At 39.4% G+C, this 14,954-nt stretch overlaps 1 protein-coding gene across 3 annotated transcripts in view; it reads right to left on the bottom strand.

The window, feature by feature from the left end:
• Positions 1-14,954, bottom strand: part of LOC137638528 (uncharacterized) — a 79,373-nt gene that overhangs the window by 27,694 nt on the left and 36,725 nt on the right. For all 3 annotated transcript variants that reach the window (XM_068370651.1, XM_068370652.1, XM_068370653.1), the window contains exons 6-10: positions 13,958-14,134; positions 12,936-13,047; positions 11,140-11,258; positions 7,895-7,995; positions 6,197-6,290 (exon numbers count right to left, since the gene is read on the bottom strand). In XM_068370651.1, coding sequence (XP_068226752.1) covers positions 6,197-6,290; positions 7,895-7,995; positions 11,140-11,258; positions 12,936-13,047; positions 13,958-14,134 — 603 coding nt within the window. The remainder of the gene's footprint in view (positions 1-6,196; positions 6,291-7,894; positions 7,996-11,139; positions 11,259-12,935; positions 13,048-13,957; positions 14,135-14,954) is intronic.

Here is a 14,954-nt window from a genome sequence, read left to right as displayed (position 1 = left end):
GTCCTCATAATGGTTTTGACCTTCTTAGATAGTACTTAAGAGCTCTAACTGGGCAAAGTACTCTCTCCAGTTCGTTCCCCACCATGTTGGACAGGCTTGGGATCTCGAACGACTTAGGCCAAGGACGGGAAGGAGGCTCGTTTTTAGCCAAAAAACCGAGCTGCAAGGAACATGTAGCCGTTTCAGATGTGAAACCTATGTTCCTGCTGAAGGCGTGGATCTCACTTACTCTTTTACCTGTTGCTAAGCACACGAGGAAAAGAGTTTTTAATGTGAGGTCCTTAAAAGAGGCTGATTGGAGCGGTTCAAATCCTGATGACATTAGGAACCTTAGGACCACGTCTAGATTCCAGCCTGGAGTGGACAACCGACGTTCCTTTGAGGTCTCAAAAGACCTAAGGAGGTCCTGTAGATCTTTGTTGGAGGAAAGATCCAAGCCTCTGTGGCGGAAAACCGCTGCCAACATACTTCTGTAACCCTTGATCGTAGGAGCTGATAGGGATCTTACGTTCCTTAGATGTAACAGGAAGTCAGCAATCTGGGTTACAGTGGTACTGGTTGAGGAAACTGCATTGGCCTTGCACCAGCTTCGGAAGACTTCCCATTAAGACTGATAGACTCTGAGAGTGGATGTCGTCCTTGCTCTGGCAATCGCTCTGGCTGCCTCCTTCGAAAAGCCTCTAGCTTTTGAGAGTCTTTCGATAGTCTGAAGGCAGTCAGACGAAGAGCGTGGAGGTTTGGGTGTACCTTCTTTACGTGAGGTTGACGCAGAAGGTCCACTCTAGGAGGAAGAGTCCTGGGAACGTCGACCAGCCATTGCAGTACCTCGGTGAACCATTCTCTCGCGGGCCAGAGGGGAGCAACCAACGTCAGCCGTGTCCCTTTGTGAGAGGCTAACTTCTGAAGTACCCTGTTGACAATCTTGAACGGCGGGAATGCATACAGGTCGAGATGGGACCAATCCAGCAGAAAGGCATCCACGCGAACTGCTGCTGGGTCTGGAATCGGAGAACAATACAAGAGGAGCCTCTTGGTCATCGAGGTAGCGAATAGATCTATGGTTGGCTGACCCCACAGGGCCCAAAGTCTGCTGCAAACATTCTTGTGAAGGGTCCACTCTGTGGGGAAGACCTGACCCTTCCGGCTGAGGCGATCTGCATGACATTCATATCGCCCTGAATGAGCCTCGTTACCAGCGTGAGCTTTCGATCTTTTGACCAAATGAGGAGGTCCCTTGCGATCTCGAACAACTTCCTCGAATGAGTCCCTCCCTGCTTGGAGATGTAAGCCAAGGCTGTGGTGTAGTCGGAGTTCACCTCCACCACCTTGTTAAGCTGGAGGGACTTGAAGTTTATCAAGGCCAGATGAACTGCCAACAACTCCTTGCAATAGATGTGAAGTGTCCTTTGCTCCTGATTCCATGTTCCCGAGCATTCCTGTCCGTCCAGTGTCGCACCCCAGCCCGTGTCTGATGCGTCCGAGAAGAGACGGTGGTCGGGGGTCTGAACAGCCAATGGTAGACCTTCCTTGAGAAGAATGCTGTTCTTCCACCACGTTAGAGTAGACCTCATCTCTTCGGAAACAGGAACTGAGCCCGTCTCTAGCGTCATGTCCTTTATCCAGTGAGCAGCTAGATGATACTGAAGGGGGCGGAGGTGGAGTCTCCCTAACTCGATGAACAGGGCCAGCGATGAAAGTGTCCCTGTTAGACTCATCCACTGCCTGACTAAGCATCGGTTCCTTCTCAGCATGCTCTGGATGCATTCTAGGGCTTGGAAGATCCTTGGGGCCGACGGACAAGTCCGAAAAGCTCGACTCTGAAGATCCATACCCAAGGAGACAATGGTCTGGGATGGAACGAGCTGAGACTCCTCAAAATTGACCAGGAGGCCCAGTTCCTTGGTCAGATCCATAGTCCATTTGAAAATCTCCAGACAGCCACGACTTGTGGGAGCTCTTAAAAGCCAGTCGTCTGACGGAGCCGGACACAAGATCATGATACTGCTGCACAGTCTGTAAACTGTCAATCATGGGCAAGCGAGGAAGTACAGTGACAACCCGAATCTGTCTAGACTGTCTGGGTCGTACAGACAACTCCTTAACGGGTTGCTGAGGTTGCCGCACTGCGTCACAACAAGTCCCTTCTGTTGGTTGTTGAACGTCTTCCCCGTGACACATTGACTCCGTAAACAAAAAATCCTCTAACAAGGACTAAGCTTGGACTGCATGTCATGCAACACAGCTCAAGGTCTATGGGAGCAGGTGTGGTAACAGACGGGATTAGCGGCTGAAGTGGAACCATTACCTTCCCTGTAAGCATGTTATGCTTAAATAAAAGTCCATAAGAGGTTATGCAGCTAAAGGCTCCCTCCAAATGACAGAGTCCTCAAGGGAATATCAGAAGGAGGGAGAAAAGAACTTTCTCATCTACAGGGACCTTATCCTAGAAAAGCTAAGTTCTCTGAGTGAGGGTTCACTGGTGCAAAAGCAGCAGACTAGAAGGCAACGTTATGAAACTGCTTGACAGTCTAGTGAGTTGGCAACAACCCAAGATGTGTTGAGAAGCATGCGGTAAGGTATGCAGAGCATGATGTATGCAGAGTATGCTGTATGCAGAGCATGTTGTATGCAGAGCATGTTGTATGCAGAGCATGCTGAATGCAGAGCATGCTGTATGCAGAGCATGTTGTATGCAGAGCATGCTGAATGCAGAGCATGCTGTATGCTGAGCATGTAGTAAGCAGAGCCTGCTGTAAGGAAAGCAGAGCGTGTGCATGGCGTTTAACATTTCTCAGAAATTCCATGACCAGTGCTAGAGTGCTTTATGCATGCTTGCATGGGGTTTAAACCATGGTATGAAAATGGAGGTAAGGTAAGCTGAACAGCAGAGTCAGAACGAGCTGGAACAACAATAGTTGTGGTTTCCTCTTCAAGACTCCGATGAGGGAACACCTGAGGCTCAGTCTGCAAAGGCTGAATAAAAGACAAGCAGAAGGAAGGCGCATGGGTGGAGGAGGCTGACTCCTAGCATGAGTGGTTGAACCCAAGGGTTGCGCTTGCTGAGCGGTTGGCGGAAGCGGAGTAGCAAGTTCCAGTTCCTGTGGTGTGAGCGGAGCGCGATGAGAAAGAGGCTGCGCAGAACAAGGTAAATGTCTCGCAAGCTGAGGCTCCTGAGGCGCAAGGCTAAGGTGTTGTGGTGCTTGCCTTGTGGAGGGTTGAGCTCGCTGCAGCGAGAGCTGAGGAGACTGACTCATGGACGGGAGAGGTTGTTGTACCTCAACCGAGTGTTGCATCACTGGTGGAGCAGCAAGTGGAGGCGGAGGAAGAGAGGTATAATCCTCCTGATCCCAATGTAAAGGTTGCCTTAAGGAAGGCGGAGGCTGAACACCACAGGGAACAGCGAACTCAGCACGTGGCTCAACATCGTACGCCTGGCAGGTGGAACTGCTGGCAGGTGGTACTGCGATCAGGCGGAGCGAGTGTAGGTGGAGGGAGTGTAGGCGGAGGCGGAGGAGTAACACTCTCAGCCCGACACTCACGCATCAAGTCCGAAAGCTGTGCTTGCATGGACTGTAGAAGAGTCCACAACATCGTACGCCTGGCAGATGGTACTGCGATCAGGCGGAGCGAGTGTAGGTGGAGGGAGTGTAGGCGGAGGCGGAGGAGCAACACTCTCAGCCCGACACTCACGCATCAAGTCCGAAAGCTGTGCTTGCATGGACTGTAGTAGAGTTCACAACATCGTACGCCTGGCAGGTGGTACTGTGATCAGGCGGAGCGATCATAGGCGGGGGGGAGTGTAGGCGGAGGCGGAGGCGCAACACTCTCAGCCCGACACTCACACATCAAGACCGAAAGTTGTGACTGTATGGACTGCAGTAGAGTTAACTTGGGGTCGGCAGACACTAAGTTCTGCTGAGGTAAAGCCTTAACAGCAGAGATCTGTTGTGGCAGAACCTTACTCCTCTTAGGCGGAGTGTAAACAACTGATGACTGAGGAGAGTCAGAGCTAACCCAATGACTGCATTCGGGTTGTGAACTTTAACTTCGTACGTCTGGCATAGGTCTGGACTTAACGTTTAAGAGGTCTTGAGACCTGAGACCAGCGTTACTCTGCCTTTATTTTCTCCCCTAATCTCTTCTGCAGACGAGCAAAATAAGGGCTCAATCGTCTGCGGGTGGGAGTGACGGTCTCGGTAAGACACGGCCACAACCACCGAGAATACTTCTGTGCGCCGATCAAGGCCTGCTGAACCCTTATGCCCTTCGACATTGCTTCTCCCCTGGGCTTGGGAGCTTGCAAGAGGTCCCGGACTGGGAGGACGACTGGCGCGCACAAAAGTACCCTCACGCACTAATCACTTATCACTTTGATTTCTGTTTGCACTTATTTCACTGAACTCGAAACTTTAAGTGGTTTGTACCTGAAATACGCAATTCTATCCTTTCTCAAAGTTAGTAATTGCGAAAACAGAATTACAATGTAACAGAAAAATCTAATGAAAGATAATTCAGTGGTTGGAAAGAGACTAAACACTAGATCACTCTAGAAACGTTTAGTTTCTTCCCCTAAAGAGACTAGGGAGAAGAGCAAAAACGATAACGACGTTACTCGTACGCCTGGCAGGCTTGAATGAAACGTTTATCCTCTTTCTCCCTCCGTCTCTATCTCTCTCTCTCTCTCTCTCTCTTGACTTAGAACCTGAGAGAAGAGCCCAATCATATATATCGTTAAAACATATTATTGTTAAAGGAAAAAAACTGAAAAGTTCCTTTATTAGGATCAAAACCATTAAGTTAAGAAAGAATGAACAAAACGCTAGACACGGTTACTCTTACTGCAACGTGAAACCGTGAACATTCTTTCTCTATCGTAACGATAGAGTGCAAGTTGAACGTTCTGAACGTCAACAACTGCAGAGACAAAACAAAACGTTAGTTCAACTTTGAAAACAGTACGAGACTGTCAAAGAAAATCTTTCAAACTCTGTGGCGGAAAAAGCATAATATGTTAACAGGTAAAACCGAAATGACGGGCTCAAAGTTTATTAACTTCGGTAAAAGACCGCCTACTATTAGGAAGGTCGAATATAAACAAATATAAAAATTAATTTTAATGAGTTTATAATAAAAGGAAGTTAATCGAAGAGGCCTATAAGAGGCGGAGAGATATAAAATAAATCTATAACTTTGTTAAGCAAAATTAAGAAAGAGAGTCTATACTCTCTTAGACACCAACACTTCCGTCTAAGGGAAGGGTCGGCCATTGAAAGGTGAACGAGAGTTCATACTCTCTCGTCACCATAATTAATCAAATTAATTCCAAAAGCTAACTAAGCTAATATAGAAGTTTCCAGTAAAGCGACAGCCGAAATCAAAGAGAAATACTTCACCAAAGTCGTGAAAATACTCCAAGAACATAAGCGTATCCCAGAACGTCTTGCCGGAAGCACGACAGAGGAATAATTGAGGAGGTGTCAACAAGAAGTACTTGAGTACCTGGCCACAGGTGGCGCTGGTAAATACACCCCCTTCTAGTATTGTGATAGCTGGCGTATCCCTCCATAGAATTCTGTCGGGCAACGGAGTTGACAGCTACATGATTATCGGGTAAGTTTAATATTGAAAAATGTAATGTAATTGTCTTGTAAGTATCATGTAAGTTTTGGTAAATTTTTTTTATAGTATGTTCCCCTTACATAAATTCATACATAAATATTAACTATTGTTTAGTTTTGTGTTCGTACAGTGGCGCAATATAAAATCATCATAAGTGATTTGGGATTTCAATAGCCTATCGAAACCCCTCTCAAATACTGTACAGGATTTTGCTGTATAAAATAGTTTTATTTTTAATAAAACACTTAAATGATAAAAATATATAAAAATTTTTGTATCTTGTTCATAAGTATTGATTTAGTGTATGCACAGAATACACATTGTCATGCCCAGCTTTTATGGTAAGCTACACCTAGGATAGTCTAAGGTTATTTGCCTTGACCACATTTAGGACTTATCTGTACCCCCACAAAGTCCTAGATGAGATATGCATTCACAGATGTTAATGAGATTTAATTCCACATCTAATGACATTGAAAAATCTGACAAATCTTTTATGAAGATGATGTCAATGAAAGTTACCATTCCTGGATTTAAATCTACAGGGTGAGAAGAAATTATTTCAAGTCCTACTCACCTTTGACTTATTCCTTGGAATTTCAGAGTTTTGCTTGTGGGCTGCTAATAATGCTCTTTTTGCCATATTGACCCCAGTCATAGACATCTTACTTCTGAAATAAAAAGGAAATATGGTTCATAGGATATAACAATCATTTATCCTCCAATGATATGCTAATATTTCTATACCTTTAGCATCATTAGGATAGTATGAAGTTAAACAATCACATTTATAAAAATAGGTTAGGTTTCTAGATAAATAGTAGTAGGCAATTGATGAAATACAGAAGGCACTAAAACATAGCATTGGTTAGTTTATGTTCATAACTAATCATGAGCAATAACAAATAAATCTTACAAGAGCCATCAACTAATTTCAGCGCACTTATTTACAATAAATATAACTTCAACAACACTAAAGTAAATAAATTTGGAAATTACATAATTAAGATTAGAAAAGAGAATGAAAAAAAAAAAAAAACACACAGAAGCGATGATGGCACACTAATATGTAATGAGATGGATATGAAAACATGAATAAAAAATGTTCTGAAACATACAGTATGAAGATTGTACATTCGCCAAAGCTTCCCATACCACCAATACTTCGGAACTTACAAATCTTACTGCATAAAAATATAAGGAAAATAGACAGGAAAGGAAGAAATGATTGTGCACTCACAAGCTTTCACATCCAACATTAAGAACCCTTACGGATCATTTGCAACGAGTACCATGGTATATAGATAAACAGATAATAACCTGTACCGCACTACAAACAATGATTTAGAACATCAGATATAATCAAAGGTAGGAAAATAATATAATACTGGAATACTTATGATAGGATACACACATGAGTAAGGAAAAATATCAACAAAACTAGAGAGACTCAATATTAAACAGGTGACTCGGACAATTCAAGGCTAGTTGGGTGAGGGGAAAGTCTGGTGGGTAAGTTGACATGGGTTGTTTGTATTTCTTTTATATAAAAAGAATAACAACCCTTTAACAATGTAGCACTGACTAAGAAGAGACATACTGTACCTCTAAGTTTCACAAAAGAGAATTAGTACTGTAATGTAATAAGACTACACACAACAATCTTCAGATTTTCCTATTTCCTAGCATTCAGTTTCAAGGTCAATCCCTTGTAATGCAGGTTACATATTGTACAGTACTCTATTTCTTGGTGTAACTGTAAATAACAGTACATTATTAAAAAGCAGTTTGATATAAATCCAATGTCTCCACTAGGCACTAGAAGAGTTGGAGGACCCAGGCCTACATGACTGAGGACTATGAAGCACGAAGTAGGAGATGATGAATGGAGAAGTATTGAATTAAAAGCTCAAGATAAAGACGACTGGCGAAATCTAACCGAGGCCCTTTGTGTCAATAGGAGTAGGAGATGATGATGATGATGAGGATGATGATGATATGTATTGATAATGATAATAAAACCTATGTACAATGCTATACATAATAACATAATAGTAAAGTACCATGCACAGGATAAAGAAGAAAAAAATAAGAAAATACAGTAGAGTCTACTTACATACAAATAGCTTTAGCCTAACAAGCCAACTACAGTAATAAAAATAATTCAACAAAGGATAAGCTTAGACATGAACCAAGTTTTGTATTAGTGTAATATAGGTCTAGCTAATGACTTTAACATCCTAATAAAATAAAATAAAAATTTCCCATTCAGTACCTGAGGGGTTCCTTTGTTACTGAGCCATATTCATCCGGAGAAGTAGAATCGGATACATCATCAATGTTGTCAAGATGAAATGGAAGAGGTATATCACTTGCCTATTTCACACCATACATAGAAAGAACAGAAATTCATTAATAGTTTTAATTCAATATGAGTTAATTACAAATTTCCCAGGTAGAGGAAAGGTGATATACAAATAAAACCTTTTGATACTCAATATCATTGCCTTTTAAACTACTGAATAGAATCAGACCTTGCCACTGGCAAACTTATTATTTGTGGGAAAGGCCTGGCATTCCATAAAGCAATATCTATGGGTTTTTATTTATATTCATGTAATGCTGGATACAGGACAGGCCTTGGCAGAAAAAACTAGAAAAGCCCTCAGAGTGGAGACCCTATTTCTCGAGGTTAGGGTTAATTTGCTCGACCTTGACCTTGACCTTTTGACTTTCAAAACTGAATCACTTCCATGTCTCAACATAATTAATTGCTGAAAGTTTCACAACTCTATGAGAAAAATTGTGGCCAGGAAGTTGTTCACAAACAATCAAACAAATGGAAAAACAGATAAATGGGCGAAAACAACCTCCCAACTTCGTTGGCTAAGGTAAAAAGGGCACTACTGAATTACAATAAAACTTGAATATTTATGAGCAGATGTGAATTTGTTATTGTCTCATTTGTAACCATTCAAGAAAAACAAACTTCTCTAGAGAAACCATAGTGCTTACAAGTCTCATCCACATGTAAGCTGTTTAGGCTTCTCTGTTTTGAAGGCATTAATTCCTCAGATGACTATTCTTATCACTGTCTCTTCACTAATCAATCTACCCTTCCTTACTTTCTTAATTTCTTTCAAAAACTACTACTCCTCACATGAAATACCCACCTCCAATCAGCCTTCCTCTTTGTGTTAGCAACCTTCTGTTTTACTTCACATTTCTCTCTCTATATCTTTCATACTTCTCAATACTGTTACACTGTAGCTATTCTTCTGAAGCCTCTTTTACTCTTCCACCTTCATTCCACCACTCACTAGCCTTCCTCAAACTACCTCCAATTAACTTCTTAATACATAAATCACTTGCATGCAAAAAAAAAATTCCCTTACTAACTTCCCCTCTTCCTCTCGATCACCAGTTTCTCTCACTTTCACCGTCATGTGTCGCTTCCAACCTTTCTTGATATTCACTTTTTACCTCTGGTTTTTATCAACCCTTCACTACCTCCCTTTTGCACCCCCACATTCTATTTCCCAATTTCTTTTGTTACAATGATCAGACATACCAGTACCCATACCTCTAAACACATACACATCTTTAAAAATTCAAATCATCTTTCTTGTTATAAACACAAAATGCACTTTCTACTATTCTTCAATTTGCGACTCTTATCCAAGTATACTTATTTAAATCTCTCCTCTTGAAAAAGCTATTATTTACCACTATCCCTTATTCAACATACATACCTAGCTATCTCTCCCCTCTCTCATTTCCACCTGATATGCTATACTTTCCAATGACACAATACCTCTCCAGCACCCACTCTGCCATTTAAGACACCCAGCACAAATATGTAATTTCTTTTACTTAGTCCTACAGATTTAACTCATTCCAGAAACCATTTTGCTCTTCTTCTAACAAAGGCTCAACATTCTCTACCAGCCTAACTCTTACCCACATTAACCTCGATGACACCCCATTCCATTCCATTGCTGTATCTATCATCAATTCACTCAAAAATAAAGCCCCACCCTCTCTCATTCTTCTCCCTTCAAACCCAGACTCTCTACTTGTCACTTCACCCTTCCCAATACATCCAGTAATTTTCTGCTAATTCTAATTTGAGCTTCTTGCTCAATGTTAATGTTATTGAAAACTGTTTTTGATTCCACCTGTATTTTTGAGTCCAAAAAAATGTAAACAAACTACGGGCACACTTTCTTCCACACACCCTTCAGGTTTGTAATTATAATTCCACACTCTGTAAAGTAAATTTTCTTGACAGGCTTGTAAATATTAGTCCTACCAGAACTGCTGCAAGGTTACTTTTCCTTCATCAATACCCTTCACTGCCTGCAGAAAAGTGCAACCAAAATAATCTTTTAAAAGTCACTATTACCCACTGGTCCATAAGCTAGATAAGTGAAGTAGTGTTTAGAGGGAAGGAAATAAACTTAAGATTTGCATGATAGTCATTCATGAAGAGGGGGGGGGGGGTTGACTTGGGCCGTTGTCTGGCAGCAAAATAATTTTAAATGGGGTGTCACCATATGAGAAATATTTCTGTACCTCCAAGATGAAATGATAGAAGAACCAGCCTTGAACAATGGGAACCGTAACCCAAACTTTGGGCTTCATCCACATAAAATGGAATTCTTTTAGTGATTATTTAATTTTTTTGAGTGCTAGTAAAGCTTTCCAGATTAGTGACTTAACAGTAATCATCTTTTTGGTGGTATAGAAAGGTAAATTATAAAAGCATGACATAAAATGATCAAGGAAAATTACTTTAAAAAATGTTCAAAATATTCAAAAGTGAGGCTACTTTAGCAATGGGCCACCTATTTCCCCACAAAGACCTTATTCCTGCTTTGTTTCTTCAACACATCTGTTTCAAAAGAGATAAGAAATTAATAGATCACTTCAAAAAAACATCTGGAAGAGAAATTTCCAATTTGGCAGCATGTGATTTCCATACAAGAGGAACTATAGAACATGCACCTTATATAAAGACACAAGGCACATTTTATAGCATTGGATTTTAAAATACCCAAGAAATAAATCATACCCTATTTTTGAAAGCAAAGATTATAAAAGAATAACTTGGCAATGGTGGGTTTAAAAACAGTTCAGTGGCTACTATAACAATTACAGAGAAATACTGGCAATAAAACAAGAACCACCACTTTGTCCTTTTTCATCTACAACATTACCAAAGGAAGGTATAACAGATGGCAGAAATGGCGGTCATAAGTCATTCTATAAAGGTGACCCAAAGTAAACAGATTATTTGAAGGACAAGTTTCAAGAGATCTAAGAAATGTTTATATTACAAGGGGAATGAATAAAATCAAATAAAAATTCAAGTACTGCCTAAACAAAGTTTATGGTGACTACCGAGGAAGCAAAATTGGAAAAGCATGTCTTAAATGAACAAGAAAACAGTTAAAATTCAAGTAAGGAAACATATTTATCAACGAACAGTTAACTTTTACTTGATCTAAATTCCCTTACCTTAACCACTTGTTGTCTTCGTTTAGGGTGAAAGTAATATGGACTCCCCACTACATGCTGACGGTAAAGCTGTACACTAAGCGTGTGCGTTTCCTCACTCTTAACATTCAGGACTATCTCTGAAAACAAATTTTGGAGGGAAAACTAACATTATAAAAATCAAGGTCGAACTATTCATGAAATATTGACTGAAGAAATAATGGGGGTTAAAAATACTATTCATTAGACTCCTCAAATCATTTCCAATTCCAAACATGTTTAACTTTTGAAAATATCACTAATAAAAATACAATAGCTTTAAAAGTTAAGGCATATATCACATACTAATATCTAAAAGAAAAGAGCAACTTATTGCATATGTTACAAGTAATCCTTTACTCCCTAGTTTGCAGTTTGACCTGTGCAATGGTCCAAGTTATTGTAATACTAATCTTACAGTTTCCACTGAACAAAAATCCACTGATTCTAGTCTTGACCCTTGTAAATCATGAGGCATTTGTTTATTATTAATTCAACAGTTGGGAGTTGATGGATCACTTCACAAAATAAAAATATTGAATTTTTATTCAATATAATGCAGAGCTGTTGAAGCGCACCGTAGTGACTACAAGAATATAATGTCGTGATCCTCAAGTTAGTGATCTTGTGCCTTTCCTACATAGTCATGATGTGATGTGTGATTTAACCTTAAGGGATTTTTGCTTGTGCAGATAATGCTACCCTCTTTATACCAATTGCATCTCCCCAGTGTAAACCTGTTGTTGCTTAATCTCAAAGTACGATTGTTTGTAGGTTGAGACACTGGCTCCATCCTCCCCAGATATTCTAATTGAGAAACTTTAACGATACACAATTCATTCAAATTACTAGCTGTCAATCTTGATTAAAAATGAACTTTTGAGATACACATCTGTTAGGTTTCCTCTATGAGGGAGCAAATAATTTGTATTTTGAAGCTCTTTTAAAGATCTTACGAGCCTTAGAAAGTGGCTGTCGTCTAAACAGTTGGAAATGAATGTGAGGTTTGTTGAATTTCTTATTGGTAATTTGGACATTTAGCTGTCATTCAATTAGCTCAAAGTGCATACTGAATTATATTTTACATATTTCTGACTACAGCATTCAGATCTTTCTAACTATATCAACCACCACTAAGGGATATGTGGGCAATTAAGTCTAATTATTATTATTACTACTACTAGCTAAGCTACAACCCTAGTAGAAAAAGCAGTATCCACGTGGGCCGGTTAACTGTTATGGAAAGCGATTTCTCAATTACTTGACTGCTTCTGACAGTTAATGTGGCTCACTGATAGTTGTTGAAGCTTTAATAAAATTCAGGAATAGCCAAAATACTTTTCCATACATGGATACGACATTTAACCAAATTAACTGCATACTAAAAACCAGAAAGCCTTAAAATGCTAAAAATATTTTAACAAACAGTTCAACAACTTGTGGTTCAAATTAAAACCAGCAAATAAATGTATTCCAGAGAAATAAAAGTCCTTGTACTCATTAAAGAGAGTTTATACTGCTTAGCATTATTGGTGCATTTTTATTTCACAGGATAATTGGATACAATGTGTAATGACTTCTTACTACTGCTTTCTTACTTTTACACTTTGAGCTCCTTTATCTGATCCAGGTATTCACCTATGCCCCTTTTATATACATGATTTCCTAGTCACTTTTCCTGGTTCTTTATTGTAAATCAATATTCTAACAATAAATAAGCACAACAAATAATTCCATAATACCTTCAATGTAAATACAAGTTACATTTTTAAACTTACCTAAGTTTTTATTATGCTGATAAACCCTTAGGCTCTGAGGATCTCTTTCGCCTACTTGGATAGTGCACTCTAGTGAATTGCTAAGCTCCATCATAAATCTTGTATGAGGGACCTGAAAGTTAAAATAACTCTGATAAATTAATACCTTTGAAAAGTAACTTAAAAAAGTACTTCCATAAGTTCTATTGTCACTTAAAATTCTGAAAACAAACAGACAGTAAACCAAAGCATGATTAAACTCTAGCTTAATATCGAGACTCGTTAAAAAATCCAAATTATCAGTATTTTAGTAATGCAGTAAAGAGCATGGAGTTTAGGTCCTAGTACAATGAAGAAAAGGATTAGACTAGACTTGGTGCCAGCTAGCTTTACAGTGAAGTCTCACCCAAAGCATAAGAGCTTCTCCTCCTAAATGTTTATGATAGGTTAACTCTTGCAAGGGGAATGACGTTGCCTTTCTAACTTGTGAAAGTGAGTGGCAATATGGAACTCACTGTTAGATTACTTTTCTGTCTATGATGATAAAATAGATTTTATATCAAGAGCTGTGAAGAGTATATTAATCTCTGATTAAAGATACATAATTTATAGTACAGTATTGTCATGACATAAATCTTGGAATATGCTAAATGGTCTATCTTTTTTCACCAAGAACAGCCATAACTAAAAGCATCATGCATATTTCAATATGTATAGGGCTACATGAACTATTTCTTATACAATGCATTTGAAATGAAGCCCAAACTTAGAAGTCTGTTCTGATATCTAGAACACAATTTATCTTAAACCTGTATCTCAAATATTAATATGAAAATATGACAGGATCATAGGGCTATAAATAACTTTTTTAGTCATTGTTTTTCCCTAGATCTGTTGCCCAGTACTGAGAATTCAACGGCCATGTTTGAAGAATTTCCAGCATATCAATAGTTAAAACACTTGATAGTCAACTCAGCAAATAAGGAGTTTCTACATTATAATCAAATGGAAGATCCAAAAATTCAACAACAAACAAATCTTACCTGAACAACAAACACCATTGGGCCACAAACAATGTTATAAGGGTGAACTATAGCCAACTGGTGAGGTAAAACATCCAAATATGCTAAATATCCCAACCTCAGTCGAGTTTCTTCATTAAAAAACATTTCAGCCTTCTGGAAGGTGATTTTCGGTAAAGCTTCAACATCTCTAATCTCCTGAAATTATGTTTTTTTGTATCAATTCACGCACTGGATCCACAAAAGAAAAATCAATGACAAAGTATATAAAAAATAAGAAGTTGGCGCTCTGATAAGTGACCAAGTGTACACCTGTGACCATTTTATAACTACCTACACATACTATCTCACATTGGATTTAAAGTATACTGTCAGTCTCCCCACATAAGAGATGTGTTCCAAGAGTGGGTTCTTAAGCTAAAAGTTCCCAAGTCCAACCTCATTAACCTTTGCATTTATCTCACAACCCTGAACTCTCCAATGTGCTAACATTAGTGAGTTAGCCTAAATCATCGATTATAAAGCGATTATCGGACAAAAGGGCGTTCATTTGGTGGTACTAGATGCCTTCTCCATGATTTTTTTCTTTTCATAATCTTTCTTGCTATTTTGGTCTATTTCAATTTATTTCAGGATAAGGGTAATGATTGACTATTCTACACGATTTGTCTAGAAAGGGTTAAATCTCTTTGTAATCCATGATGAATTAGTATGCAAAGTCCAGGTAAAGACCATCAGATAAACGAAGCGAGTTCTAAACTGGAACACCTTGCCTCGTACAACAAACAACATATTTCCACCATGCCCGACCAATAGGGATATGAAAGTAAAAATTTTGTACATATCTTGTTAGTCCAAGGATGCCATGAAGTTCCCTTCCTGATATATTGCCCCATCAACTCTGCATGTCTATCAGCAAGGGTATCTTTTGTAGGAACATGTTTAGTGGAATAAGGTCAATAATGTGGGATCCTCCCCCTGTCCCCCAGATCCAAATGACTTCACAGTCAAAGCAATC

The sequence above is a fragment of the Palaemon carinicauda genome, chromosome 3, assembly GCF_036898095.1.
Source record: "Palaemon carinicauda isolate YSFRI2023 chromosome 3, ASM3689809v2, whole genome shotgun sequence".
In the NCBI taxonomy this organism is placed as follows: domain Eukaryota; kingdom Metazoa; phylum Arthropoda; class Malacostraca; order Decapoda; family Palaemonidae; genus Palaemon; species Palaemon carinicauda.
This window is presented reverse-complemented; position numbering and strand designations above follow the sequence as displayed.